Source organism: Phocoena phocoena, chromosome 3, assembly GCF_963924675.1.
Source record: "Phocoena phocoena chromosome 3, mPhoPho1.1, whole genome shotgun sequence".
In the NCBI taxonomy this organism is placed as follows: Eukaryota; Metazoa; Chordata; class Mammalia; order Artiodactyla; family Phocoenidae; genus Phocoena; species Phocoena phocoena.
In genome coordinates this window covers 149,122,070-149,147,851 of record NC_089221.1, presented here as the reverse complement: position 1 = coordinate 149,147,851, position 25,782 = coordinate 149,122,070, and the positions used below count along the sequence as shown (strand labels likewise).

General features: G+C 53.8%; 1 protein-coding gene across 1 annotated transcript in view; it reads right to left on the bottom strand.

Moving 5' to 3' along the window:
• ERGIC1 (endoplasmic reticulum-golgi intermediate compartment 1) overlaps positions 1-25,782 on the bottom strand; it is a 71,701-nt gene that overhangs the window by 21,379 nt on the left and 24,540 nt on the right. Inside the window, 5 exon segments of the mRNA XM_065873744.1 lie at positions 761-857; positions 859-867; positions 10,337-10,461; positions 14,353-14,447; positions 24,532-24,604. Coding sequence (XP_065729816.1) covers positions 761-857; positions 859-867; positions 10,337-10,461; positions 14,353-14,447; positions 24,532-24,604 — 399 coding nt within the window.

Here is a 25,782-nt window from a genome sequence, read left to right as displayed (position 1 = left end):
CCCAGCAACCTCAACTAGGAAACAGGATTCTCATCAAGCCAGGCTTGGGGTCAGGAGCCGGGTCACGATGCCAGCACCACAGCTGGAGCGGTTACTTCCCCTTCTGAGCCTCGATTCCCTCTGTCACGCAGGGTGTGGTACAGTGCCCCTTCAGCACTGTGCTGCCGGGGGTGGAGGAGAGATGGAACATCACGGCTGCCCTGCCCGCAGCTGGCAGAGATCAGGCGGTCAGCGTCTGCTGCCACGGGGAGGAAACTGTCGGGCCGGGCCTACTGGACGTGGCCCTCTCCATCAAAATCACAACAAGGAGTCTCAGGACACTTCCTTCACGCCTATTCAATGGACATGGGCGCTGACGTTACAGCGGACAGGGCACTGGACTCGAGGCAGACGCCTGCTGGGGGACCCTGGACAAATGGCCTCTCTGGGCCCAGCTCCAGGTCTGTAAGACGCGGTGCCGCCTCCTGCCTCATGAGGCTGCCCTGGCACAGAGAAAGCACGAGCACTTAGTACTTGCTCATGAAAGCCAGTCCCCCTCCCCCAGGCCCCGGTCTCAAGCCGAGGTTCCAAGTTGAGTGCAACGTTGATGACACGGCAGTCGTATGCTCAGAAGTAAGGCAGAGGGGTTGTGTGATGGAGCAGAGGCTCGAAGGGCATGACCCCTCTGGAGGGCATCTCTCTATGTCCAGGGAGGACAGAGGCTCTGGTGATGCAGCCCCTGGACACCCACCTCCAGCCACCCCATCTGTGCCCCTCTCACCTGGCAGCGTGTCCCCAAAGGAGAGCTTGTGGATGACATGGGTCATGTCCGGGTTCTGTGGCTGGGCTGTGGCACTGTGTGTGGACACGTGGAAGTTGGCCCGGGACCTGGGGGAGAGATGGAAAGTTTAGGAGTTGGGTCGGCTGCCCCAGAGGGTGGGGTGCAGGGCTTCACCCTGGGGTCAGGCAGATCTGGATTTGGATCCCAGCTTGGCCACTTCCCGGCAGTGGAACTTGGCAGGAGCCTCTGGTTCCTCGTCTGTGGAAAGGGGGTGTCAACAGTGGCTACCCGAGAGGACTGCTGGGGCTGTGGGTGGGAGGGTGCATGTGAAGGGACCCAGCTGGGTGCGTGGCTCAAGACCACGGCTCAAAAAGGCAGCTGCCCACCATCAGCTTCCTGGCTGTTTCCCACCTGGGGGGTCGGGGAATGACCTTTAGGCCTGCAGACTAACGAAGCTTCCTTGAACTCCAGATCAACACCGTCACCCACCCAAATCTGCCCCATCACTCTAGACTGGGGGTTCCTTAAGGCAAGACCACAGCAGCCCACTTTCCTCCCTGGGTCTCAAGGCTGTGCAGGGCACAGCCAGTGAGAGTTACTGAATGAATGTCTACTCAGTGAACGGCGCTGAGGAGGCCTCCACGGAGTCTCCGGGGGCCTCTCTCCTCCCAGCTGCTCAGACCAACCCTCGGTGTCATCCTGGCCCCGTCTTTCTCTCACACTGACGTCCCACCCATCAGGAAATGCTGTCACCTCCACCCTCGAGACGCCCAGCATCTGAGCCCTCAAGCCTCCACTGCCTCCCTAGACCAGACAAGGCGGCAGCCTCCCCACTGGGCTCCGGGCTTCTGCCCTTGGGGTCCCCGGGCCTTTCCCCAACAGTAGCCAGAGGGGGCCTTTAGAACCCAACGTTTGATCCCGTCACCCCTCTGTCCAGGACCCTCCAAGGCTTCCCTTCTCTTGAGTTGAAGCCACATCTTCACGTCCTCTTCTGCTTACTCCCTCTGGCCACGCCAGCCTCCAGCTGCGCCGACCAACAGTGCCAGTGTGGTCCTCGGGCCTTTGTGCCTGCGCCCCCTTCCTGGAACCCTTTTCCACATGGTTCTCCCTCAGGCCTCTGCTCTGGAGCCTGACTGACCCCCACATCCCCCAAGCCCCTAACGTCGCTAAAGCACTCAGCATCACCCACCATCTTATCCTCATCTTGTTCTCATCTGTGTCCTCCCAGGAGAATATAAGCTCCATGCTGGCAGGGTTTTTGTCTGATTTGATGCTGTATTCCCCAGGCTCTGGCACAGAGCAGGTGCTTAATAAATATGTACGGGATGAATTAAAGAATGAGTAAATGACATTAATCCTTAAAACAGCACTTTTGGCTTTGACACCTGGTAATTCCCATTTTACAGAAAAGGAAACTGAGGCTCAGAGCAGTGAAGAAACTTGCTATGGTCACCTGTCAAAATCGCGGCCATCAGACTTCCCTGGTGGCGCAGTGGTTAAGAATCCTCCTGCCAACGCAGGGGACACGGGTTTGAGCCCTGCTCTGGGAAGATCCCACATGCCGCGGAGCAACTAAGCCCCTGTGCCACAACTACTGAGCCTGTGCTCTACAGCCTGTGAGCCACAACTACTGAGCCTGTGTGCCACAACTACTGAAGCCTGTGCGCCTAGAGCCCGTGCTCCACAGCAAGAGAAGTCACCGCAATGACAAGCCCGCGCACCACAACGAAGACCCAACGCAGCCAAAAATAAATAAAAATAAAATAAACAAGTTAAAAAAACAACAACCCACGGCCATTGACCTCAGCGGCCCTGGGCTGATGGCCACGTGAAGGCAGCCTTTGAGGAGGTGCAAAGCTTGGGAAATGATCCAGACGAAAGCCTGGCCTTGGATGAGCCCCTGGCCTGCTGTGACACAGACTTGGAACAGAAAATGAGACTGCATGACCTACACTGGACCAGAGGGATGCAAAGACTGTGGGAGCCATGGGGAAGGGCCTCCAACGCAGCTGTGGGTGTTCTCAGGGGAAAGAACAACCTGTGCTAAGGCTCTGAAGATGAGTCTGCATCACTCAGGAATAAGGGGAAAGGCATTTGGGCAGAGGGAACGGCATGAACAAGTATGGAGATCAGAAACTGCCCAGTTGGTGGGCATGTGTAAGAAACTAGAAGAGTTTGGGATTACTGAACCCCGAATAAAAGAGAGGCCTGGGGGAGTGGCCACAGCAGGAAACAAAGAGGCATTAAGAGGGAGGTGGGGCTGTTTAGCAAAGGCCCCAAACACCACACTGAAAAACTCAGGGTTTATTTTATTCCGGCTCAACAAAAGTTTAACGAGCTGCACTAGAGGAAGGAATAAGGTTTACGGCTTAGCATCCGCTTATTTTGTAAGCACGCCTGTCTCAAACACAAAGTTGTGGGTTTCCTGCAGGAATATTAATGTCTTCACTAGGGCCTAAGCTTTGGACTGACGTGAGAGGTACCAGGCTAACAGGGCATGGCCCAGGCTCAGACAGCTCACAGTCAAGTGTGTCATCGGCTGCTTGGAAGAGGGGGCAACCTCCTGGGTCTGGATGGGGTGAACAGAAACAACAGCTCGGCAAGATCTCCCTGGAGGGATAGCACGGCCCGCTTCAGGGGCCCAATTACCCCTGGTAGAGTAGCAGGTGAGGGCCACATGCGGGCTCCAGTCCATCCTCTCTTCCTAGCTGTGGGACCTTGGGCAAGGTCATTAACCACTCTGTGCCTCAGTTTCTCCATCAAGAAAATGGGGATAATAACCAAGAAAGGTTATGGGAGGATTAAATGAGGTGAATACAAAGCCGATGGCAGGTGTTACTGGGTTACTGAACATGTTTGAGCCAAGAGACAAGAACCCTCCCAGAAGAGGGAACAAGCACGTACATGGGCAGGGTGTGGGGAAAACCCTACTGTATTCTAAAAATACTTTAAACTTCATTTTTACTTATATAAATAATACCTGGATATATTTTCACTATTAAAAATCCATGTGATAGGGCTTCCCTGGTGGCGCAGTGGTTGAGAGTCCGCCTGCCGATGCAGGGGACACGGGTTCGTGCCCCGGTCCGGGAGGATCCCACATGCCGCGGAGCGGCTGGGCCTGTAAGCCACGGCCGCTGAGCCTGCATGTCCAGAGCCTGTGCTCCGCAACGGGAGAGGCCACAACAGTGAGAGCCCGTGTACCGCAAAAAAAAAAAAAAAAAAAAAAAATCCATGTGATAAAGTCAGAACTAAAGTCCCCATTGCCTACCGCCCCCAGAAATAAGAAGAAAATAGCATCCGGTGTGCATCCTTCAGAGTTTTTCTACGCAGTGACATGGGGCCTCCCATGGACAGGGCCGTGGGCGGAGTTCAGAACTGGGTTTGGAGTCTGGGCCTCATGCTCCCAGAGTTAGGTGAGTCAAGGAGGCTGGCGCCCGCACATCTGCCACCCGCTGCTGCCCCTTGAGGCTGTGACTCAGTGACCCACACCCCCTCGGCACGGACTCCATCACAGGTGGCTGACTCACGCCAGCACACGCTGGGCTGAAGAAAGCAAAGACGACGCTTTTAGAGCTGTGACTTAGGAACCTACGTCATTGTCTCCGACGGGTTTTAAAAACATATAGATGGAGCCAGGCCCCAAACCCTGGCCCATCCTGTCCTCCTCCAGGGTGGCTGGGTGATTGAGCAAGGACTCCGGGCTGCTGGGGGCCTGCTGGGGGCTGCTGGTGCAGCTTGAAACATATGAACTCTGACATCCGGCTGCTGGCTGACTTCCTGATGGATGGATAAGGGGGCCACAGGGCAAGTGTGAGCCTGATGCTGGGAGATATAGGGGCAGGGGCCAGCTGCTGACCTCACCTGTCATCACGGCTGGCTTTCTTATCTGAGTACCCCTTGACTAGGAGCTCCAGGAAGGCACGAACTCTTAACCTTCCAAGGGTGGGGGGCAGAGGCTGGCCTGAGCTGTGACCGAGATGCTGGCCAGAAGCAGCAACAAGCAGGGGTGCAGGAGACAGAGCAGGGGCCCTGGTGCCAGGCAGCCTGGGTTCAAATCCTAGCTCCCGGCCCTTTAGCAGGTCACTTAATCCCCTGTGCCTGTTTCCTTAGGACTGTTACAAGGACTAAATGAGTTAATACTGGTAAAGGGTCGGGTGAGAGCCCAATGGGCGACGGCAGCCAAAAGGTGAGGGCTGGTGTGACCCTTTTCTAGAATCTCAGCTGCCCCCTGACCAGAGAAGACCCACTTCTTGGATGTTATCCATGCACATTTCATGAGCATACTTGCAGCCAAGTGACGGCGGGTGCCAGATGATGAGATCACAGACACCCCGCTGACAGGAGATAAGGCCAGCCGGGGAAGGGCACCGAGACTTGTCCCATCCCTACTGCCATATGTGCTTTACAAATTTTAATCTGTTCACAGCTTACAACCTGTGAGCGCAGTATCATTATCCCATTTTACAGATGAGGAAACCAAGGCTGAGAGAGGCTAAACTGCCCAGTCATTCAACCAGTGAGCACGGCAGCCAGGATTCTCAACCATAGGTCTGTCTGACCCCAAACAGCAAGCTCCGGTTCAGCCAGAGCCAGCGGGGGGGCCTCACTGGAGCCTGTCTAAGGGAAGCCACCCACAGCCTGAGGCATGTTTGCCAAGCTGAGGAGAGCGCGGTGCTGGGCCATCTCCTGGGTGGTTGTCCTGTCTCTCCTGTGCCCACCCCATACTCGGTGCTGAGTAAACGTGGTCCCTCCTGTTCACCGTCTGAGGTGTTTATATCTGTTTAACCCAGGTGATCATACCCTTCTAGGGGAGGCCCCCCAATAGGGAGGCATGAATGTGTCTGTTCATCTTCAACCATCCCTCAACCCTGAAGACAGGCCTTCCCTTATGACCCTATCTCAGTGGGTCTCCTCCTCAATTCCCCACCATAATACCCCCTTCATTCTCTTCCTGGCTGCTTCATCAAATTATATATTGGCTTGTTTGAATGTTTACCTGTCACCCCATGATAGACTGTAAGTGCCACTAAGGGCAGGGACATCAGTTGCTTCTCTGGGCACTGCACCCCAGTACCAAGTGTGGAGCCAGGCACACAGCAGACTCTCAAGAGCAGGATGTATGAGTGAATGAGCCGGGGGCGGGGGGCGGGGGGCAATGGTCAGAGGAAGTCAGAATGTGATATGGACAAGAGCAACATAAGGATCATGATGGGAGGGGCAGGGGCAGGGGCAGGGGAGGGCTCCCACTCAGGCACGCATGTCAACGAGACCTGTGGGTGAGCAGCAGCTCTCCAGGCACACAGATGGGGGCAGAGAGAGGGCATCAGAGGCAGAGTGAGGAGAGCCTGGCCCACCAACAATTCGCCCACCTCCCTGCATTGTGCCCACACTGGCCTTCCCTCATCTCCAAGGCGTGCCCTCCACTGCAGCCAGCATCCCAAGGGCTTGGCTGTGCAGTGGCTCCTTTCTCTCCCACATGGGCTTTCCCTGCAGCACACGGGTCAGTGGTCCACCCCATCCTTGCAGCACCAGCCCTCCTCTTTGATTCATGTTCTCTTCCAGATTCTGGGGCCCACTCAGCCCTGGTTTCCCCCTACCTATCTGGCTGCTCCTTCTATCTTTCCTCCCCACTTCTAAACACTGGCATGCACCGGAAATCGGTCCTCAAACTGCATCCTTATCAAGACCTTAGGTTCTTACATTTTTGGTGCCGTGGACCCGTTGCCAGTCTGCCGACACCTACGCTGTAAATGCCTTAAAAGTTTCGAATGCATAAAACACACAGGATCACAGAGGAAAGAAACGATGTTTTAAACAGTAATTACAATAGATCAAACATTTGCACATGCGTCTTTATTAATGCAGCAAATAATGAGACCTGGTCGCGGATCAACAAATTACTGTACTTTCAAAACAGCAATGAACGTAAACAGCATCTCAGAATGATCTGTGACAATTTTAATGTGATGTTCACATCGGCAATTTCTACTGGTGACACGGTCAAGGGTGCTGCTGATGCTACTATGGTTCATTGCCTACGTTCATCACAGAAGAGAACGCTAAATTGGACTTAGAGCTTCGTAAAAATAAACGTCATTTTTTCCCCCATACAGGTCCACAGACTCTTTGAATTTCATCTGCATTCCCTGGGGCGTCTGTGGACCCCAGGTTTAGAACGTTCTACACCTCTCCCTAGGTCACCTAGCTTAGACCAATGATCCTCAAACATGAGTGGCATCAGGATCCCCTGCGGGGCTCGTTATAACACAGATTCAGTAGATCCAAAGTGGGGCCTGAGAATCTGCATTCTTTTCTTTTCTTTTTTTTTTTTTTTTTTTGCGGTACACGGGCCTCTCACTGCTGTGGCCTCTCCCGTTGTGGAGCATAGGCTCCGGACGCGCAGGCTCAGCCGGCCATGGCTCACGGGCCCAGCCGCTCCGCGGCATGTGGGATCTTCCCGGACCGGGGCACGAACCCGTGTCCCCTGCGTCGGCAGGCGGACTCTCAACCACTGCGCCACCAGGGAAGCCCTAGAATCTGCATTCTTAACAAGTTCCAGGTGATGCTGATACTGCTGGTTTGGGGGCCTCACTTTGTTTGTTTTTATTGAAGTATAATGGATTTACAATGTTGTGTTAATCTCTGCTGTACAGCAAAGTGATTCAGTTATACACATATATACATTCTTTTTAAAATATTCTTTTCCATTATGGTTTATCACAGATATTGAATACAATTAGTTCCCCGTGCTATACAGTAGGACCTTGTTGTTTATCCATTCTATATATAATAGTTTGCGTCTGCTAACCCCAAACTCCCAAACCATCCCTTCCCCACTCTCCCTCCCCCTTGATTACCACAAGTCTGCTCTCTATGTCTGTGAGCCTGTTTCTGTTTTGTAGATAAGTTTGTGCCATATTTTAGATTCCACATATAAGTAATATCGTATGGTATTGGTCTTTCTCTGTCTGACTTACTTCACTTAGTATAATAATCATCTAGGTCCATCCATGTTGCTGCAATCTGAGGGCCCCACTTTGAACAGCTCTGATGTAGACCTATGAAGACCATCATCTGTTTACCGATGACTCCTACGTTTACATCTCCAGCCCAGAGCTCTCTCCTGCACTCCACAAGCACCCCCTCAACTTCCAATTTAACATCTCTAATGGGAATCCTGAATGAAATGTGTCCAAAACTGAAGGACCGAGTCCCAGCCCCACCTTGCACAGAATCCATGCTTTCCCAAGTTTCCATACTTAGAAAATGGGTCTGACTCGTTGTCAAGACAAAAACTGAAGAGGTTTCTCTGATTCCACTCTTGCCCTCACCACCCACAACCAACTGATCAGTAAGTCTTGTTGACTCCACTCCCTAATCCGGACCCTTCTCTCCAATGCCACTGCCACAAGCACTGTCTGTGACCTCTGCTCTTGGTCCTGTCCAGTCTCTCCCCAAACAGACGACAGAGTGATCTTTCTAAAGGTTTGCTGTCCAGGAGAACTCTCCCTGATGATGGAAATGTTTCTTATCTGTGCTAACACGGTAGCCACTAGCCACGTGGGGCTATGGAGCGCCTGCAGTGTGGCTAGTGAGACTGGGGGCCTGAATTTTACTTAATCTTAATCAACTTAAACGGAGCTGGTGGCTACTGTATTCGATAGTTCAGTTACAAAACATAAATCCGACTGTACTGCTTCCCTGCTTAAAACCTTCAAATGGCTCCCATCACAAGCACCATAAATCCTAATCACGGGGCACAGCAAAGACCCCGTGTGGTAGCTTATCAGCAAAGAGAGTCCCCGTGAACCACACCTCCCAGCACCCGAACCCTTGGGTGGTCCCCCCCTCCCCCATGGAACCCGGGCCAGCACCTAATTCCTGTTAAGCCATAAAGTTTGGCAGAAGCGATAGTCTCTGCTTTAGCACTTAAGGAGCCCTGAGCTGTCATGGAAGAAAACCACATGGGGAGACCATGTGGAGACAGAGAGACAGGTCCAGGTGTCCCAGGCAACTGGGCCAAGCCTCGCAGCCATCCAGCGGGGACTGCAGGAAGGACGGCTCACTGCCTAAAGGGGTCATTAGCTCCAGATCGTTGTTTCCAGTGAAACTCGGACCCAGTGCGGCTAGAGCCTCTGACTTTTAAAAGCCAGAAATCTGGACTGCCGGTCTTTTGATATTGGCTCTGATGGATCTGAATACTGTATGGGGCAAATGTAACTGGTTTTGGGGTTGTGTGTGGCCAGTGAGTTTGCAACCTCTGACTGAGATGGCAGGGATTAGAGGAAGGGCATCTGAGCAGAGGCTACGGGAGGCCAGGCAGAAGCCAGTGGCTCAGCCTGGCTGGGATTGGGAAGGGGAGTTGTGGGACATGGGGATAGCTGTGCAACCTTGGCTGAGATACTTAACCTCTCTGGGTCTCAGGTTCCTCATCTGTAAAATGGTGCCACCTCACAGGGTTGTTGAGAGGCTCCACTGTGATAACACATAAGAAGAGTCGAGAAGGGACTTCCCTGTTGGTCCAGTGGTTAAGACTCTGTGCTTCCAATGCAGGGGGCCTGGGTTCGATCCCTGGTCAGGGAACTGGATCCCGCATGCCACAACTAAGAGCCTGCATGCAGCAACTAAAGATCCCAGATGCCACAGCAAAGATCCTGCGTGCGGCAATGAAGATGCCGTGCGCCGCAGTTAAGACTCGGCACACAAAAATAAAGAAATCAATCTTACAGAAAAAAGAGCCGAGAGGAGTGCTGGCTGCTGCCGGGATTCCCCAGCTCTCCCAAATGCACCACGCTCACACCTTTAACTTAGGATCTGAAGTTCCTGGTCCTAGCGACAAAACAACAGCAATACCTGAATGGTCCTTTGGAGCTGACCAGGTACTTTCAAACCCATCCACTCTCACTCCTCCCCTGCTTCATTCCTCATCACAGCACTTACCACCCACTGAAATGCTTTTCACCTTGCACACTGTTGCCTCGCTCCACTAGAACAGAAGCCCCGCCAGTGCAAGAACGCTGCCCACCTAGTCCAGGCATTGCCCAGAGCCAGGAACCCACCCTGGAACACAGCAGGTGCTCCATAAAAGTGTTTTGAATGAATGAATGTGTAATAGCTCATTTAGTCATCACATACACTTTGTAAAGTAGAAGGTATCATATTATTATATCATCACATCCTCAGCCTAAAGGTGTGAAAACTGAGGTTAAGACAGGTCTAGTGACCTGGAGGGCATTGCTTGGCCAAGATGGGGTAGGGCTAGAACGCACACTTGGGCTCAGGGCTGCCAATTCTATCGTCTTCTCACCACCCACTCCTTCTGCGTTGGGGAGAGAAGTAGCTCCTTCCTCAACCAGCCAGCTGGGGCTCCAAACCTCAGGGAGCCTGAAACCCAACCCCCCCGGATTCTCAGCAGGAACCGTCAGGTGCCTGGATGCTGGCCCTCAGCTTGTCAGGGCTCTGGACACAAGGGAGGGCAAGTGGGCACACAGCTCCACCATCCAGTTTCCAGGGAGGAAGGGGACCACGGGGATGGGGAACAAGGTGAGAGGGGACCAGGCAGGGTCTCTGTACCTTGTTGATGCTGAACTGCCCCTCGAAGCGGCAGCCTACCCCATTGTTCAGCGGGATCTTCATCGAGTTGTCAACGTGCCCCACTTCGTGCCTGCCCATCTCATCCTGGATGTCGAGCCCGACCACTGCAGGAGGCAAGGAGAGAAGAGTCACAAACATCCAGAAAAACGGGACCAGTCCCCTCCCCTCGGGACCCCTCATTCATCCACTTCATGGACAGGCAGGGCCCCCGGCCATCCAGGAGCTCACAGTCTAGGGCCCAGAGCCACAGAGAAAGGGTCAGCCAGCAGAGGAGGAGGAGAAAGTGATGGCTGGACCGAGAGCGAGTGAGCGCTCCTGTCCCCTGCCACTGCCACTGCCGGCTGGAAAGCGTCGGGGAAGGCAGTAGCTAAGTGGGCCAGGGATGGAGGACTGCAGGCTGCAGGGGTGCAGAGCCTGCTAACTGTGAGGCTGCAGGGAGGCAGCAGAGGCTCAGGCTTGGGAGGTGGTCTGAATCCTGGCCCTGCCTTTTATCAGCTTGCAACCTTGGCTGAGGCACTTAACCTCTCGATGCCTTGGTTTCCGTCTCTGTAAATGGCGGGGGTGGGGGGAGGGAGTGAGGAGTGGGCGGGGATAACAAGTAAAGCTTCCTTGGAGAATCAGGAGGGTCAGATAATTAATATGTGTCGAAAATGCTTAGAACGGGGCCTGATGCTCAGTAGGTGGCAAGTACATAATAAATGTCAGCACTTACTACATCTCAGACAGTCTCTGGGTTCCCTGGGCATCATTCAGGCTCAGGCAGTCATTCATTCACACCTTCCTTTACCCAATGCCCGCTCCTCCAGGCCCTGCCCTCCAGGAGTGTGGGCACTTTTCTGGGTTCCTCAGTGCACTAAACGGGAAGCCTGGGGCCCGGAGTCCTGGTCCTGACTCCAATGTGACTCTCCGTCACCTACTGTGACTCAGCTTCCTAACCTGCAAAATGGGCAGGCCCAGGCCAACTGTATTCCCTGAGATGGTCCACGAGGCAAGGGAGGACCCCTGTAAACTATGGAAATGCAGAGATTTCCCTGATAGGAGCGCTAGAAAGCAGGCTGCGATACAGAGAAAGAGCAGCTGGAAGCAATTTTCAGCGAGCTGACTGTAAAAGGGAAAAATGGGAAGAACCCAGTTTTCCTCAATGGGCATGGAAGTACGCGAGGGCCCATCCATAGAAGGGAGTGTGATGCGCCACTAAAAATGATGCTTCCGGGTCTGTCGTACGTGGGAAATGCTGATGTCGTAATGTTCGGATTTAAAGAAATGCAAGCAGGTCCCCGTTTGACTCAGCAGTTCCACCCCCGGGGAGCCCGTCCTCCAGACGCACACACATCCAGACGTGCGCACAAGGCTCTGGGCAACCTTATTTGAAATTGGGACGACTGGAAGCAACCCAACTGCTTGTCAACGGGGCACTGGTCAATGGCACAGCCCCCTCCGGAATGCTGTGCAGTGGGTACAAGGAATGAGCTAAACCCGTACGCGGGGAGGGGCAGTCTGAGCTCTGGGGCTGCCTGGGCTGTCCTTGTCTGTCCTATCCTGTGGTTCCTGGCTCTGCCCCCTACACCGTGGCACCTCGAGCAAGTTACCTAACCTTTTTGTGCCTCAGTTGCTTGTTCTATCCTAGGTTTGCGAGGATTAAAAAAATAAAACAGAACTTACTATGGGCTAGACACTCTTCCAAGTGCCTTTTCCATAAGAAGGCACCATCTGAACATCCCTGTGGGGAAGATAATATTATCAGACCCATCCTATACTGGGGGACACTGACGCACAGAGAGGTTAAGTAACTTGCCTGAGACCTCACAGCTAAGAAACAGTGGTGCTTGGGTTGAAACCCACAGAGTCTGGATCCAGAGCCCACACCCTTTGGCTACTCTGCTAGAGCACCTCTCATCTTAAGGCACAAACACGGCCAAAGGATTCTGGACAGGGCCTGCCCCCGAGTAAGAGCTGAATAAATGGCAGCTGTGGTTATTATTTTACTAATATTATGAGTAATATAAGAACAGCTCCAAGATATAAATGGAAAAAACAAGAAATGCCAGAAAGGTTTCCTGTAGTTGGGTCCCGGTTATGTAAAAAGAAAAAAAAAAAAAAAAAACACCAAACATGACATATGTTTGCAGACAGACAGACAGAGATACATAGGGGTGAGTGAAGGGGTCCCAACTGCTAACAGGGGCTTCCTCTGAGGTGGTTGACATGTGGGAAGCACGTACTTCTTTTACTTTTTTCTTTATATATTTCTGTATTTTGAACATGTATCTTTTTTAAAAATAAAAAAATGTATCCCTGTATTAGTTGTTTACCAGAAAAAGATTATTTTTAAAAGCAGGATATGAGAATGCACAGGCAGCATGATCTCAGCCATGTTTAGAAATGCAGGGAACGGAAGGCCAACCGGATGGAACAGCATCAAACGTCAACTGATGTTGTCAGCGGGGGTGGAATTATGGGTGACTTCTCTCTCTGCTGCTCTGGATTTTCCAAAGGTATAATAGTGAGCACACATTTTCTTTTTCCTATAATAAAAATTCGAAGTTCTTTTAAAGAAAAGCCTAAGTGTGGGGCTCTAGTGGGAGCCGCTGGGGTGGGCAGGGCCCGGTGGATCAGCACAGCCAGCAGCTTCAGGTCGCCCACCCCTCCTGGGCCACCACCTGGAGCGGGGACCGAGCCTGGAACCACATCCTTTCCTGCCCCTGCCCCCCTGGCCCCAGTCCTCTGGCCTAAGAATTTCTTTGCTCCAGAGACACAACCAACTCCTGAATGAGAAGCTGCCAGACAAGTTATTTTTCTGAGAGAAAGAGAAAAAATAAAAATAAAACCAACCCATTTCAACAGGTTTCCTGGCTCGGGGCCCACTGTGCATTCAAAACTGTGATGTAATTCTCACCAAAAGCAATAACAGAGCTGAATCTTTCCCTATCTCTGCCACAGACCCGCCCAATGTTCTGCCTTTCAGGAGGAAGGGAGGGAGGAGGAGAAGGGCCTGCATGGGGTCCGTGCCAGGCTGGGGCAGAGGGACAGCTGGAAACCCAGCCTGCTTGTTAACAAATCTAGGAACCAGCTCATTAGATTCTCCCAACAACCTCAAGCAAGAGATGGCACTACGCCCATTTCACAGTTGAGGAAACTGAGGCTCGGAGGGGTCACCTTAGCCAGGGTCACACAGTTTTCGTAAACAAAGGAGCCAGAATCTGACTCTAAACCAGACTCCCAATAGGTTTTGTTTTCCACAGGTAATTCATCCTCCTGGTTGAAACACATCAAGTAAAACAAAACAAAACAAAACACACAGACACACAATGGAGTGTGAAGTCAAAAAGGATGTTTCCCACGGCTGCTGACAGCTCAGAGCTGCATCCTTCTCCCGGCGACTGCTCTTGGCTGGTTGGAGGTCCCCTTGCCTTGGGATGCTTGGGAGGTTACACGGCCCCCACCCATCCCCCCACACCGCCCTGTAGCCATCAGCCGAGGATATGGATACTAACAGCCCAGCCCCCTTGCTACCAGGCGAGACAGACTACGATGTCATTCACACCCCATGGCTCCCTGTGGGATCAGGCCGCAATTAGACGTCAGCTGAAGACACACCGCTGCCTGTCTTCTCACCTCCCTCATGCCCTTACAGGTTCCTCCTGGGAGCCCTCTCTCAATAAACCACTTGCAGAAAATCTACCTTTTACTTCTTGGGAGCGTGACCTCAGAGACACCACGCCCCCCGCCCCCCCCCCCCCCCGCTCCCTGCAACATGGCTACTCTCCAGAGATAAACCGTTGGCAGTGTCTTGTGTTTTCTTATTCCAAAAAACATCCAAGTGCGTGCACATCTGATTACGTCCTGCCCCACAAAAGTGGGGAGAGTTTCCTGCTGCCCGTTGTTTGCAGCTTGCCATCCACTTAACTTGTCCCGGTCATCTCGCCATTTCTGCACACACAGCACTGTCTAGAGGAAGTGTCTTGCCGGAGCAGAGGGCTGCTGGGAATACTCACATTCACAGTGCAAATTGGGTAGACTGATGTTCAGGCTGACGTCAATTTTGCCCCCGCTGTCCTTGTCCGGGTCATCGACGTACAACTCGTTCACACTGAAGGAGACAAGTACAGAAGCCTTGTTGAGATGGGGACACCCATCCCAGCTGCAGGGGACAGCTAGGGACACTTCACTTGGTGACCACTGCTCAGACAACCCAGACTCCCATCTGGGGGAAGCCTGGACCTGCTCAGGCACGGGGGTGGGGGTGGGCAGGGCTCCCATCTCCGTGGCGCTCTCCAAATGCGGGCCTTACCCCTTAGAAGGAGGGGAGGAGGACTGGACGGGATGGCGGCAAGAGCACAGAGTCAGACGGATTCACTGTCCAATCCTGACTCTGCCACTTTTCTATGGAACTCAGGCAGATAACTTCACCTCTGAGATAACTTCACCTCTGTGAACCCTTCTGTTAAACGGGGATACCACCACCCACTGTTAATGGGGTGTTTTGAACACTCACATGAGAATTGAGACCATTCTAGGGATCAGGGCCTGGTACCAACAGGCACACGGTTCCTGACTCCCTCCTCTCTTGAGCTCCCCCCACTCAGCCCCCCCACCCTCCCAACCCCCCAGCCGGCTGAGAAGTCGAGGATTCTCTGGGTACTCATCCTCACCCAGGCTCTCACAAAGCCCTAGACACAGCTAGACTAATACACGTATTACTTTCCTGTGGCTGCTGGAATGAATTATCACCAAGTTAATGGCTTCAAACAATACACACTTATTCTCTTATACTTCTGGAGGTCCGAAGTCTGAGATGGGTCTGCAGGGCTGAACTCCTGGGGAGAATCGGTTTTCTTGCCCTTTTCAGCTTCTAGAGGCCTCGGCTCATAGCCCCTTCCTCCATCTTCCAAGCCAGCCGCAGGGCATCTTCTCTCCTCTGACCTCCTAACTCCCTCTTGTAAGAACTCTTGTGATTCCATCCTGCCCAGCTGGATAACCCAGGATCATCCCCCATCTCAAGACCCTTGACATAATCACATGTGTAAAGTTCCCTTTACCATGTAAGGTAACATACCTGCAGCCCTCGGGGACAGGGACGTGGGCATCTAGGTGGGGCGGGGGAGGTACAGTGCGGGCAGGTGGCTCCGTGGACAGCTAGGCGACCTTGCTGTTGGGGACAATGGCACCACACTGGGATCTGTCAGCAATATGCTAAGTATTCAACAAATACTTTTTGAGCATTTACTACCTGGCAGGCACTAGAGACAGTGAGGAACCAGACAGACACGGTCTCTTCCTTCATTGAGCTTAGAGAGATCACTCAGCTCCTAAACAAACACCTCATCCCAACTTTGGTGGAAAGCTGCGGGGTGCCGTGCGAGGGACTCATGGGGTGATGGACCCCTGGGGAGAGTGGGCTGGGACGCCGTCTCTGGGAGTTGAGGTCTGAAGGATGAGTAGGCTGTCCTGGCAAAGAGGGAGGGAGAGTCGTCGGGACAGCACTGCAGAGGTCTGGAAGCGGGAAGGGCATGGGTCGTTGGGGTAATTGGACAAAGGTCACCACGGCTGCAGCAACAGAGCAAAGGGAAGTGGGTGCGACGCAGTCGGAGAAGGGCGGGGGGCAGGTTAGGTGGGCCAGAGGCCATCAGACTGGATCCTAAGCACAGCAGCACGGTCAGGCTGGCACTTCGACAGGATCCCTCTGGAGGCTTAGGACCAACCAGAGGGCCCTGTGCACTAGGGAGATCTGGGAGGCTGCTGCAGTGGTGCAGGTCAGAGATGGTGGCCTGGACCCAGAGTGGTGGGGATGGAGAGGAGGGAGGGACGCAGGTATGGTGTACGGAGCAGCCAGGACTCGCTGATGGACAGGGCACAGGGGCGGGTCGAGGGAGGCATGCAAGCAGATGGCCACGTTTCTTTCTGGAACCATTCACTGGGCTGGGAGCCCCTGGAAGAGAAGCAGGACTATCGCGGAGGGAAAGGTACCGAGTCCCGTACGGCCGTGCCGAGCTCAAGGTGACTTGGAGACACCGCCGAGGAGCTGCTGAGTGGACACCAGATGGCTGTGGCTGAAGCTCACTTCTGATTCCCAGGTAAACTCCCCGCGGGGAGAGGGCACCGATTCTAAAGGCCAGCCTAACAGGCAGCTAGGGGGCAGTGCCTGAGGTGGCCGGGCTGTGGTTATTTTAAACATGAATCAGGCCCCGTGGGTCCTGTCCACAGGCTGTAAAATAAAGGATTGTCAGCTCTAAGCAACTGGTCTCTAAGACAGCCTTGTAAATGGCCACTTCTTTGTGAAAGAATGAGTCCGGCCAGGGCAAGGGCACTTCATTTTTACTAAGACCCTGTCTTTGTGCCCCTGGCTCCTAGTGTGATACAGCTGATGCCCAATTAACAAGAAAAGGTAGGCTCAGAAAGATACCTAGAGCTTGTTTCCTTGTGGGGGTCACAAGGATATTCCCAGAGACAAGAGAGCAACAGACTCGGTTTAGCCTTCAGATCGCTGGGCCTCCAGGCCATTAAGCCAGGAGAGGCCCCAATCAGGCCTATATGCATTCATCGTATCCCTTCTGCTCCTGTGAAACGTCCTGATCCCTATTTTATTTAGTTATTTATCTTGGCTGTGCCACGCGACACGCGGGATCTTAGTTCCCTGACCAGGGATCAAACCCGTGCCCCCTGCAGTGGAAGCGTGGAGTCCTGACCACTGGACCACCAGGGAATTCCGCTGATCCCCATTTTAGAACCAGGAAACTGAGGCTCAGAGAAGGTGAGTTCCATCCCCAAGGTCACACAGCAAGAGCTGGCCAAGATGGAACCCCAGCTCAGGTCTGCCTTCCACCAGGCTCTCCAGGGCTCATGCCGCCTCCCCTCCCTCTCGTCCTCAGCATCCGGGGTCAAAGGAGAAATTGAGCAGGGCCCTTGTCCTCTGAGGCCACAGGGTGTGAGAGAGGAGACAGGGGCCTGGGCTTGGCAGGCTCATAGCGTTGGCCCACGTCAGAGATCAGGAAGAACAAATGAGCCAGTGGCAGAGGAGCTCTGGGGACCACAGGAGGTTATGCTGGAGGAAAATCAACTTCTCCACGGCCAAATGGTCTTTCTTAAGCCTTCAGCGCCCAATTTCTACCCCTGCCTTAATTCGCAGCTCTGTAGGGTTGCTGAGTAATGAGATCACTGAGTGATTAACAGAACATCACGGAGGGAGCGCCCCCAGCTTCCCTTCCCAGCTGAGTGAGACTCTTCCTTGAAGCTACTCACCTTTCCTACCTGGGAGGCTGGGCCCTTGCACATCACTGAGGGATTGTGGGATGATGTCATCCCCTGGCAATCCTCTGGAGGTGACCTCAACACAGAGCGAGGTGAATCCCAGGTGTGGCACCAAGGTGAGCTCACCCTCGAGGCCCCAGGAGGCCTCTCCCAGCCCACGGAGCCCAGGCTCCCCGGGGCTGAAGTGCCGCCCCAGACACAGGGGCCGAAGTGCTGGGGAGGAGATGGAAAACTCACCGGCCTACAGAGCTTGGGGCCAGTCTGGTTACGTAAGGCCAGGACTGGCTGCTCCCAGGCACCTTCCGGAAGGGCTCCGGGCCGCAGGATCAACACGGTTCAATCACCTGTGCCGCCTGCCCAGTGAGGTCGATACAGCCGCCTTCCACGTCCAAGGAAAATGTTCCAGGGCTCCTGGGCTCCTGCCACCCCATGCCAGCGCTGCAGGCCTGCCCTCAGCACCACTCGCAGGTGCCTGCCAAGGCTAGTTAACCTTATTGGCTGAACTGATTTTAAAAGGCAAACAGAGGCTAGAAATCAGCCCACCTGGAGGGAAAATCAATGCTTTTTGTGGATTCACTACCGCTGTTTGGGGGCTCTTGTGGGCCTGACTCCTCCCGTCACCAGCATGGGTGATGAGAACCCGTGGGGCAGTGGCAGACAGACGTGGGCTCACCTCCTGGCTCTGCCACTTGGAAGCTGGGGGACCTGGGACTAGTTGCTTCCCCTCTCTGAGCCTCGGTTTCCTCAACTGTAAAACTGGGAAAGCTTTCTATGAAGTCTGAAGATAGGCAAGATCAATCTATGGTAATAAAAGTCAGAACAGTGGTGGTGGTGGTGGTGGTTCCTGACTGGGAGGGGGCTCCAGGGAACCTCTCGGGAGGTGGAGACATGTTGTCTTGATGGGGCGATGGTGACACGGGTGGGAACACAGGCAAGCGTTCATCAAGCCTCACCTTTAACATTCGTGCACTTTGACGTTTGTACATTATACACATACCTCACGAGAAAGAAGGAAAGGACAAAAGGAAAGAGGGGAGGAAGAAAAGGAGAAAAAGAGGGATAATGGTTCCAGCTACTTCACAGGCCTGTGTGAGGAGTCGCAGTAAAGCTGCAGGCTGTCCCGGGGCCAGGGGTGTGCATGTTATCATCTGTGTCTGAGGGCCTAGCACAGAGCACAGGCCCCTCTGGGTAAAGAGAATAAGGCAGCGTGTTGGATTTCCATGCTCTCAGGGTTCAAATCCTAGCTCTGCTACCCACTGGCTGGCTGACCTTCCACAAGGGGCTTTGCCTTCTTCACCAGCCTCAATTTCCCTAGATGTGAAATAGGGACAACCATAGACATAATCTTAGAAAACAGTATGTGCCCAATGAATGTTCACTACTTTTATTGTTATTATTAATATCACAATGTTTACCGAGTTGATAATCACAGGCACAGCGACAGGATCCACTTCACAGCACTGTGGTGAGGATGAAACATGTGTGCAAGGCCCCTGGTATATTCTAAGGCCCACACAAAAGCTTGCCTTGCTTATTAACTAATCCAAGATGTCCTGGTTCTGAGCACCCAGCCGGTGCCAGGCACTGTGCTGGGGCCTTGCACATATATCAGTACTATCTCATTTAAACAGCAAGCCAGCGTTTAATAGGAGTTACTGTTCTCTTTTCACAAGGATGAAACTGGGCTCAGAGGAAGGAAGATAAAAGATTGACCAAGATCACACAGCCAGGAAGAGGAAGAGGCAGAGGCAGGACTGGACGCTGGAGCCACTGATGCCCAGAACCACGCTTTTTCCACCACATTCCACTGGGTGGGGCAGGATCAATGAAAGACCGAGAGGCTGGTGGCCCCCAAGCAGACCTGCGATGCAGGGGCCACCATCTTTCTGATAATCTGCAGATGCCCACCCCACACCACCCATGGCCCAAGTACCTACAGGACAGGAGGTGCTAAGGGCTCCACTCCCTTTGTGTCCCCCTCAAGCCTCCCTCTGTCATCTCTACCCACCACACCTCAGGAGCTGCAGCATCCGCCTCCTTCCCATCCGCAGCTCTGCCCCGGACGAGGGCTCCCTGAGCGGCAGCAGAGAGCTCGTGCTCACAACCTCTGCTCGGGGCGGGGGGCGGGGGCACATTCCAGGTGGGGGACGCCAGACTGCGTCGGACTGCGTGGGGGTCAGTGAGCAGTGGCCATGTAGGGAGAGAGGAAGAAAGGGACCAGGGAGGTTTGGGTGGGGGGAGAGTAGGTGGAATGTAACGGAGGGCCTTGAAATTCTAGGCTGAGGCGTGAGTCCAATGACATCTACAGAAAACAATTTTATTTGCTTTTAGAAGAGCACTTGAATACTTCAGATTCCTGCCCAAAGTCGCTGACCTCCATGCTTAATAATTTGATCTAATGGAAACTTACCCGGCAGTGTGGCTCGCAGTAAAGGGCTTGGGGTGGGAGTGGGAGGGGAGGGATGAGGTTATGCAAGCAAGCTCTCCGGGACCTTGAGTTTTAAATCCGGACCGTCCCAGGTGTAAGTTAGTGTACCTATTACCTACCAGGCAGATGTCCCCAAAGCATCTCTTTGCAGCCGCCTAGTCCTGCCCCCACCCCCTTCTCCAAAGCCATCACCCTGGGACCCTCAGCCCCTCTGCCTTGGGTCATTGCCCAGCCCCCTCACCAGGCCTTGGACTCCAGGGTCACCCCGCCCCAAACCCATCTTTGCAAGAGGTGATCTTCCCGAGGCACGAACCCCATCCCATCACTCGATGCTCAGAAGCCTTCAGGCCTCCCATCGCTCTTCCATGTGATGACTGTGGCTCCCTACCTGGCCCTGGCTCACAATCCAGGCCTCAGAGTGGGTAAACTGGGCTCCTAGGGAGCCGTCGAGCTCCTCCTCCTGGCTAAGTTACGGGCCTACCCACTCTGGGCCTCCTACTAGAGCGTGTGAGGATACAGTTCAAGGTAACGTCCAAGTTCCAACTCGGTGGGCAATGGCTTCCCACCTGTGAGGCCACCTCCCCCCAGAAGGGCGCATCCAAGTCTCCCAGTGAACTATTCTGTGACCAAAAAGCAGCAGCTGCCATGTCCGCGGGGCTCCAGAATGCTCTGGGCAGAAAAGGACGGGCTATGGGGGTCTGGGTACCAATTCTAGGCTTTGGCATCACACAGGCCTGGGTGTTTTGTTTTGTTTTTTTTCCCTCCTGGCCACTCCCCACAGCATGTGGGATCTTAGTTCCCTGACCAGGGATCGAACCTGTGCCCCATGCAGTGGAAGTGCAGTGTCCTAACCACTGGACCGCCAGGGAAGCCCCAGGCCTGGGTTTGACTCTCGCTCTAACCACTTACTAACCGCACTGTGGTTTTAGCTTCCTGGTGCCTCAGTTTCCCCAGCTATAAAGTGAGACTAATGTCAGCAGCAGTACTTGGCTCAAGGGGTTTTGTGACCTTTAAGTAAGATGAGCATTGTAAAGGGCTAGCTTAGGTGGCTGGCATGGGGTTGCCTATTACAAATCACAACTGAAAAGTCTGAGTTGTATTAAGCTAGAAATGATCAATGGAGAGCTCCAGTTACTACATTTTCTTATTGTAAATCCTCATCATGTTAATAATTAAGAGCAGCCAGAGCCTGGGGAGTCACAGACTGGAATGTTCTGTGGCCAGGATGCCGCTCCCTTACAAACACAGAGCCTCAGAGCACCCTGGGGGGCCACTTTCCCAAGTATAATTAATGTCCAGGTTGAAGTCCCATCACCCAAACAGGTTTCCCTCCCCATCGGGCCGGGCCAGAACGGCCTCTTATGTCACTGATAACCACAGGCCAGCGTTAGAGCAGTGCTGATCCAACCAGAGGTGACCTCATTTCCTTGGGTTACAATCTCACGGCGGGGGTGGGGAGGCCAACCCACGGTGGTCACAAAACTGCCAGGGACGGCCAGCCACCCAGAAAAGGAAAAGGATTGTGACCTGCGGTCCTTCCCGGATCAGCAGGGCTTCCCGGGGGTCGGGGAAGCTTCTGACAGAGGAAGGACCCCAAGGTGCAATCCTCTGTCCTCTGGATTTTCCTGTGGAGCCCTCGCCCGCGAGGACGCCCTTTGGGCAACTCTTGCGCCTTGGGCACAAGGCCGCAGAGAGAAAGGAGGCATTAGGGTCACCGCATCATCGTGGATGGAGCCTCTGGCCCGGACAGGTCTCTCTTCTCACCCCCACTGCTCTGCCTCTCCCCCAGCCCTCTCACTGCCAGTGGGGAAGTGCTTATTAGCCCAGGGCCAGACACAAGGCAAACACTGAATGAATGGCCCCTCTTCCTCTCCGGGGGTGTGGTGGGACCAGCATGTTCAGAATGCCTCCAGGAGCCAGGAAGTCCTGGAGAGGGAAAGGGGACAGAGCAGTGGGAACACACTGTGCTCTTGAGAAAGAAGTGAGTCCTGCCCTGGTAAACGGAGTGAGCTGTCCCGGCTTGCTCAAGTGCCTTGCACGCAGCAGTGGGGTGTGTTGCAGTCACAAGAGTGACTGCTGCAGTCACCTCCTGTTGTAGTCACCTCCTGCTGCAGTCACCAGCTCTGACGTCCAAATTCACCTGTCGGGGTGCTGCCTCGGCACCCTGCCTCACTATCGGCTAAGCTGATGATTGGCTGAACGAACTGCCTCTCAGAATGTCAGCTGGAGGTGAGGGAGGGCCCCTTCTTAACTCAAGCGGGGAGACAAAAAAACGAACACTCACAGAGTACTCATTACATGACAGGTGCTGAGTGGCCTTACAACCTTTTTCCCGTTAGACAGGGAAGAAATATGAAATGAATAAATGCCTGAAGGGGATATGGATCTTAAAGTACGTTAAGCACCTTTGAAGGTAAATAATCTTGTTAAAGCCTCACAAAACAGCCCATACCTTCTCTATCTCCTATCCTGCTTTGTTTTTTCTTCCGAGCCCTTATCACTAATTGATACATCCCGTTGTGTTTGCTTGTGGACCATCTGTGTCCACCGCCTGCACTTTTGGCTTCTCTGAGCATGGAGTCACATGGTAGTGAATCGGACAGACCTGATGCCTGACCTCTGAGGGCTCAGGACCAAGGATGATCGCCATTAATCCATGGCAGTGTACAGAGCCTGGCCTGACTTGGGTCCACCTGCTCCATATTCTCCTCTCCCTGCCTGCTCACTTTGCTCTAGACACACCAGCTCTCTGTCTTCACATACACCAGGTAATTCCTGCCTCAGGGCCTTTGCACTTGCCCGTGTCCCTGCCTGGAATAGGTAAGGCCTTGCACCTGGCACCTGGGATACGGTCAGGGCTCCCTCCTTGTTGCTGTCACCTGGGTACCGCTTCTCACCTGGCTCAGAACATGAGAGGCCTGCACAGAAGCCCCCCTCCCAGGGAATGGGGCGTGACCTGGAGAGACCAGCAGGTGCCCGGCACACAGTAGGTCCTTCATAATACCAGCAGGTCTCAATTTCTGGCTGCTCTCCCTGCTTCCACCTCCAAATCATGATGGGATGACCCGTGAAATATCCAGTGGCCCAAATGTGCACACTTGACTGGGACAGAGTCCAGGGGGAACAAAGCTCCTTGTCTGACCCCTGCCTGGTCAAGGAGTTATGTCTTGGGAGGCAAACAAGCTTCCCCAGACCTGGAAGGAAGCCTTGCCTCTGATGTACCCTCTCTTGTTTGGCCAGAAATACTGGGACCCAGAGAGGTTTGGCAACTTGCCACCTGTCACAGAGCAGGTGGTAACTGAGCAAGGACCTGGCCCTGGATCTCCCAAGGCCTTGTCCAGTGTTCTTTCCAACACTCCACGAGGCTCCTGGGGCTTTGGTGCCATCAGGGTTAAAAACAGGATCAGACAGACAGGGAAGACAAATTCTCCCACGTCAGAGGAGGGCGGAAGCTATATTCAGAAACGAGTTGGGGCATGGGGGGGTGGGTGGGTGGTGGGCAAGTCAGTGGACAAGTCCCCTCACCTCTCAGAGCCTCAGTTTCCTCATCTATAAAGAGGGGACAACTACCTCCCAGGGCTGTTTGAGGATTATGGCGGTAATGGTTACAGAGCAACAAGGACCACCTTGGGCTGAGCAGCTATGTTTTCAGTTTCCTATTGTCTTGTGGCTGACGGGGGGGGGGGGGGGGGGGCCACAGGAAACCAAGAAATTCCATGAGTGCAAAAGAAAATTCCGGTGTTGGACAGGGGAGTGGGTGGCCAGAGCCCAGCCCCGTGATGACTTTCTGGGTTATAAACGTGGAAATGCAGAGGCTTGGAAGCCAGAGGTGAAGGCGGGAAGCTTCTGGGTCTAAGTCAGCTCAGAGGGGCATCTGATGAGGCTGTGTCGTGAATGAATAATTCCAATGGCATTCGGTGTTACACAGGCCCCAGAGCATTTACTAGGTTATCTGAACAACCGATGATTCTAGGAACCGCGGATGGATTCACAGTGCGTCAACCCGCTGCCAGGAAGCCCGTGCTGACTCCTCACCCAGTGTGGGCCTAGAACGGGGAAGGGGGCTCAGTTGAGGGGGGCCAGGCTCCGATGTCAGAACTCCGCCCCCTCCACCGCCTCGGGTAGAAAACTGCCCCCATTCTTCTCTAACTTCTTCCAGCTTTAACATCAAACGACCCCGTGATGACTCAGAGGGAAAAACGCTCACTGGCCACACACAGGGACGGCAAACATCAGCAAATGATCTCTGTTCATCTGCGGACCCGGGAGGTGCCTCCCTGACCCCAGAAGGGAACCAGAGTTTTCTCTTCAGTTTTAACAAAGCAATGCTGGTTTCCGCTCTGGCTTTAAAACCCTTTTAAGAAACAGAGGAGTGACGGATGCCACAGGCTTGGAAACAGGAGGTAGAAGGTTCTCTCCTTTGTAAAGCCCCTCTCTCTTCCCATCTGGGGTCCCCAGAAGCTCTGGAATGCCTCACCAGTGGGCGATGTTAACTTACATTTCTGTCGTTATGAATCCGGTGAGCTCCGAGAGGAAAAGGAAGAGGATGAAGAGGCAGCAGCAGATAGAGACTGGAAGAAACAACACAGACACCCAGTTAAGGGTGGTAGGCAATGATGGAGGGAAGCCAACCCCCGGACCCTGCCCTCAGAGAAAAGTTGCTTACAGGGTGGGGGACAGAGGACCACAGACCCTCCCCAAAGCCCCTTCTTACTCTTGGCCTCAATGTGAAGCAGCCCCACTGTCAGAAAGGTAGACCGCCTTTGGAACTGATCTGACCCTCCCGTGTGGACCTCCCCAGCCAGCCCCCCATGCCCACAAATAGGCAGATCCTCCAAGGGGCCAGCCCGCCTTCCCTCCGTAACAGCACTCTCATGCAGAAGTCAGTCAGAAAGTAAGGGCTGCAAATCGGTGGCCCACAGATGTGTTCTGTTTGGCTCGACTGATGCATATTTTAAAATTTGGAGCTGACATTGAACAATCCAGAGATTTCACATAAAAGTCCAGATTTCTGGCTGCTCCAGAACACTCAAGCCCTTGTTCCCACAGGGGCTCTGAGCTCACCAGTTTGTTACAGGCAGGCCCCACCATCCCCTCCTGCCACCCAGATTCCAAGGCTGAGGCAGAGTGTCGGTTGCCCTCCATCACCACCCGCTGTGGTCCCATCAACATTGTGCTCGTGTCCCTAGCAGAGGCGAGAACGTGAGGATACCCAGTGCTCTGCTTCAAAAGAAGGGACAACTCTCTGTGACAGTGAAGAGTTGGGGTCCTACAAGTCTGAAGTGCAGAGAGAGCAGAATGGAGCTCCAGGGTCGGCCCACATCACCTGGATTTCTCTCGCCTGCCTGGCCCTTGATGAGATTGGATTTTGTGACCCTGGACTCGCTCCTTGGGGCAGGACATAACAAGTGCCCCAGGGGCTGGCCCTCAACTCATCTCCAGATACTCCCCCTACGTCTAACCAGCCAGCGACCTCGAGCCATGTGCTCTCCCCTAAATATGCTATGGTTCCTCTGTCTGGAATGTCTTTCCCCATCTTCCCTCCTCTTCCTTGGTCATCCTCTCTGCCTGGTGAACTCCTACTCACCCTCGCAGGTTGAGGTCCAACTCAAATGTCCCTTCTGGTGAGAAGCTCCCCCAACCCTCAGAGGTTGAGCTGGTCACTCTTTCCTCTGTGTTCCCAGCCTCTATCTGAACACCTTCCAAATGCGATCTGTGGCTCTCCCTTTCGCTAGACTGATAGATACCC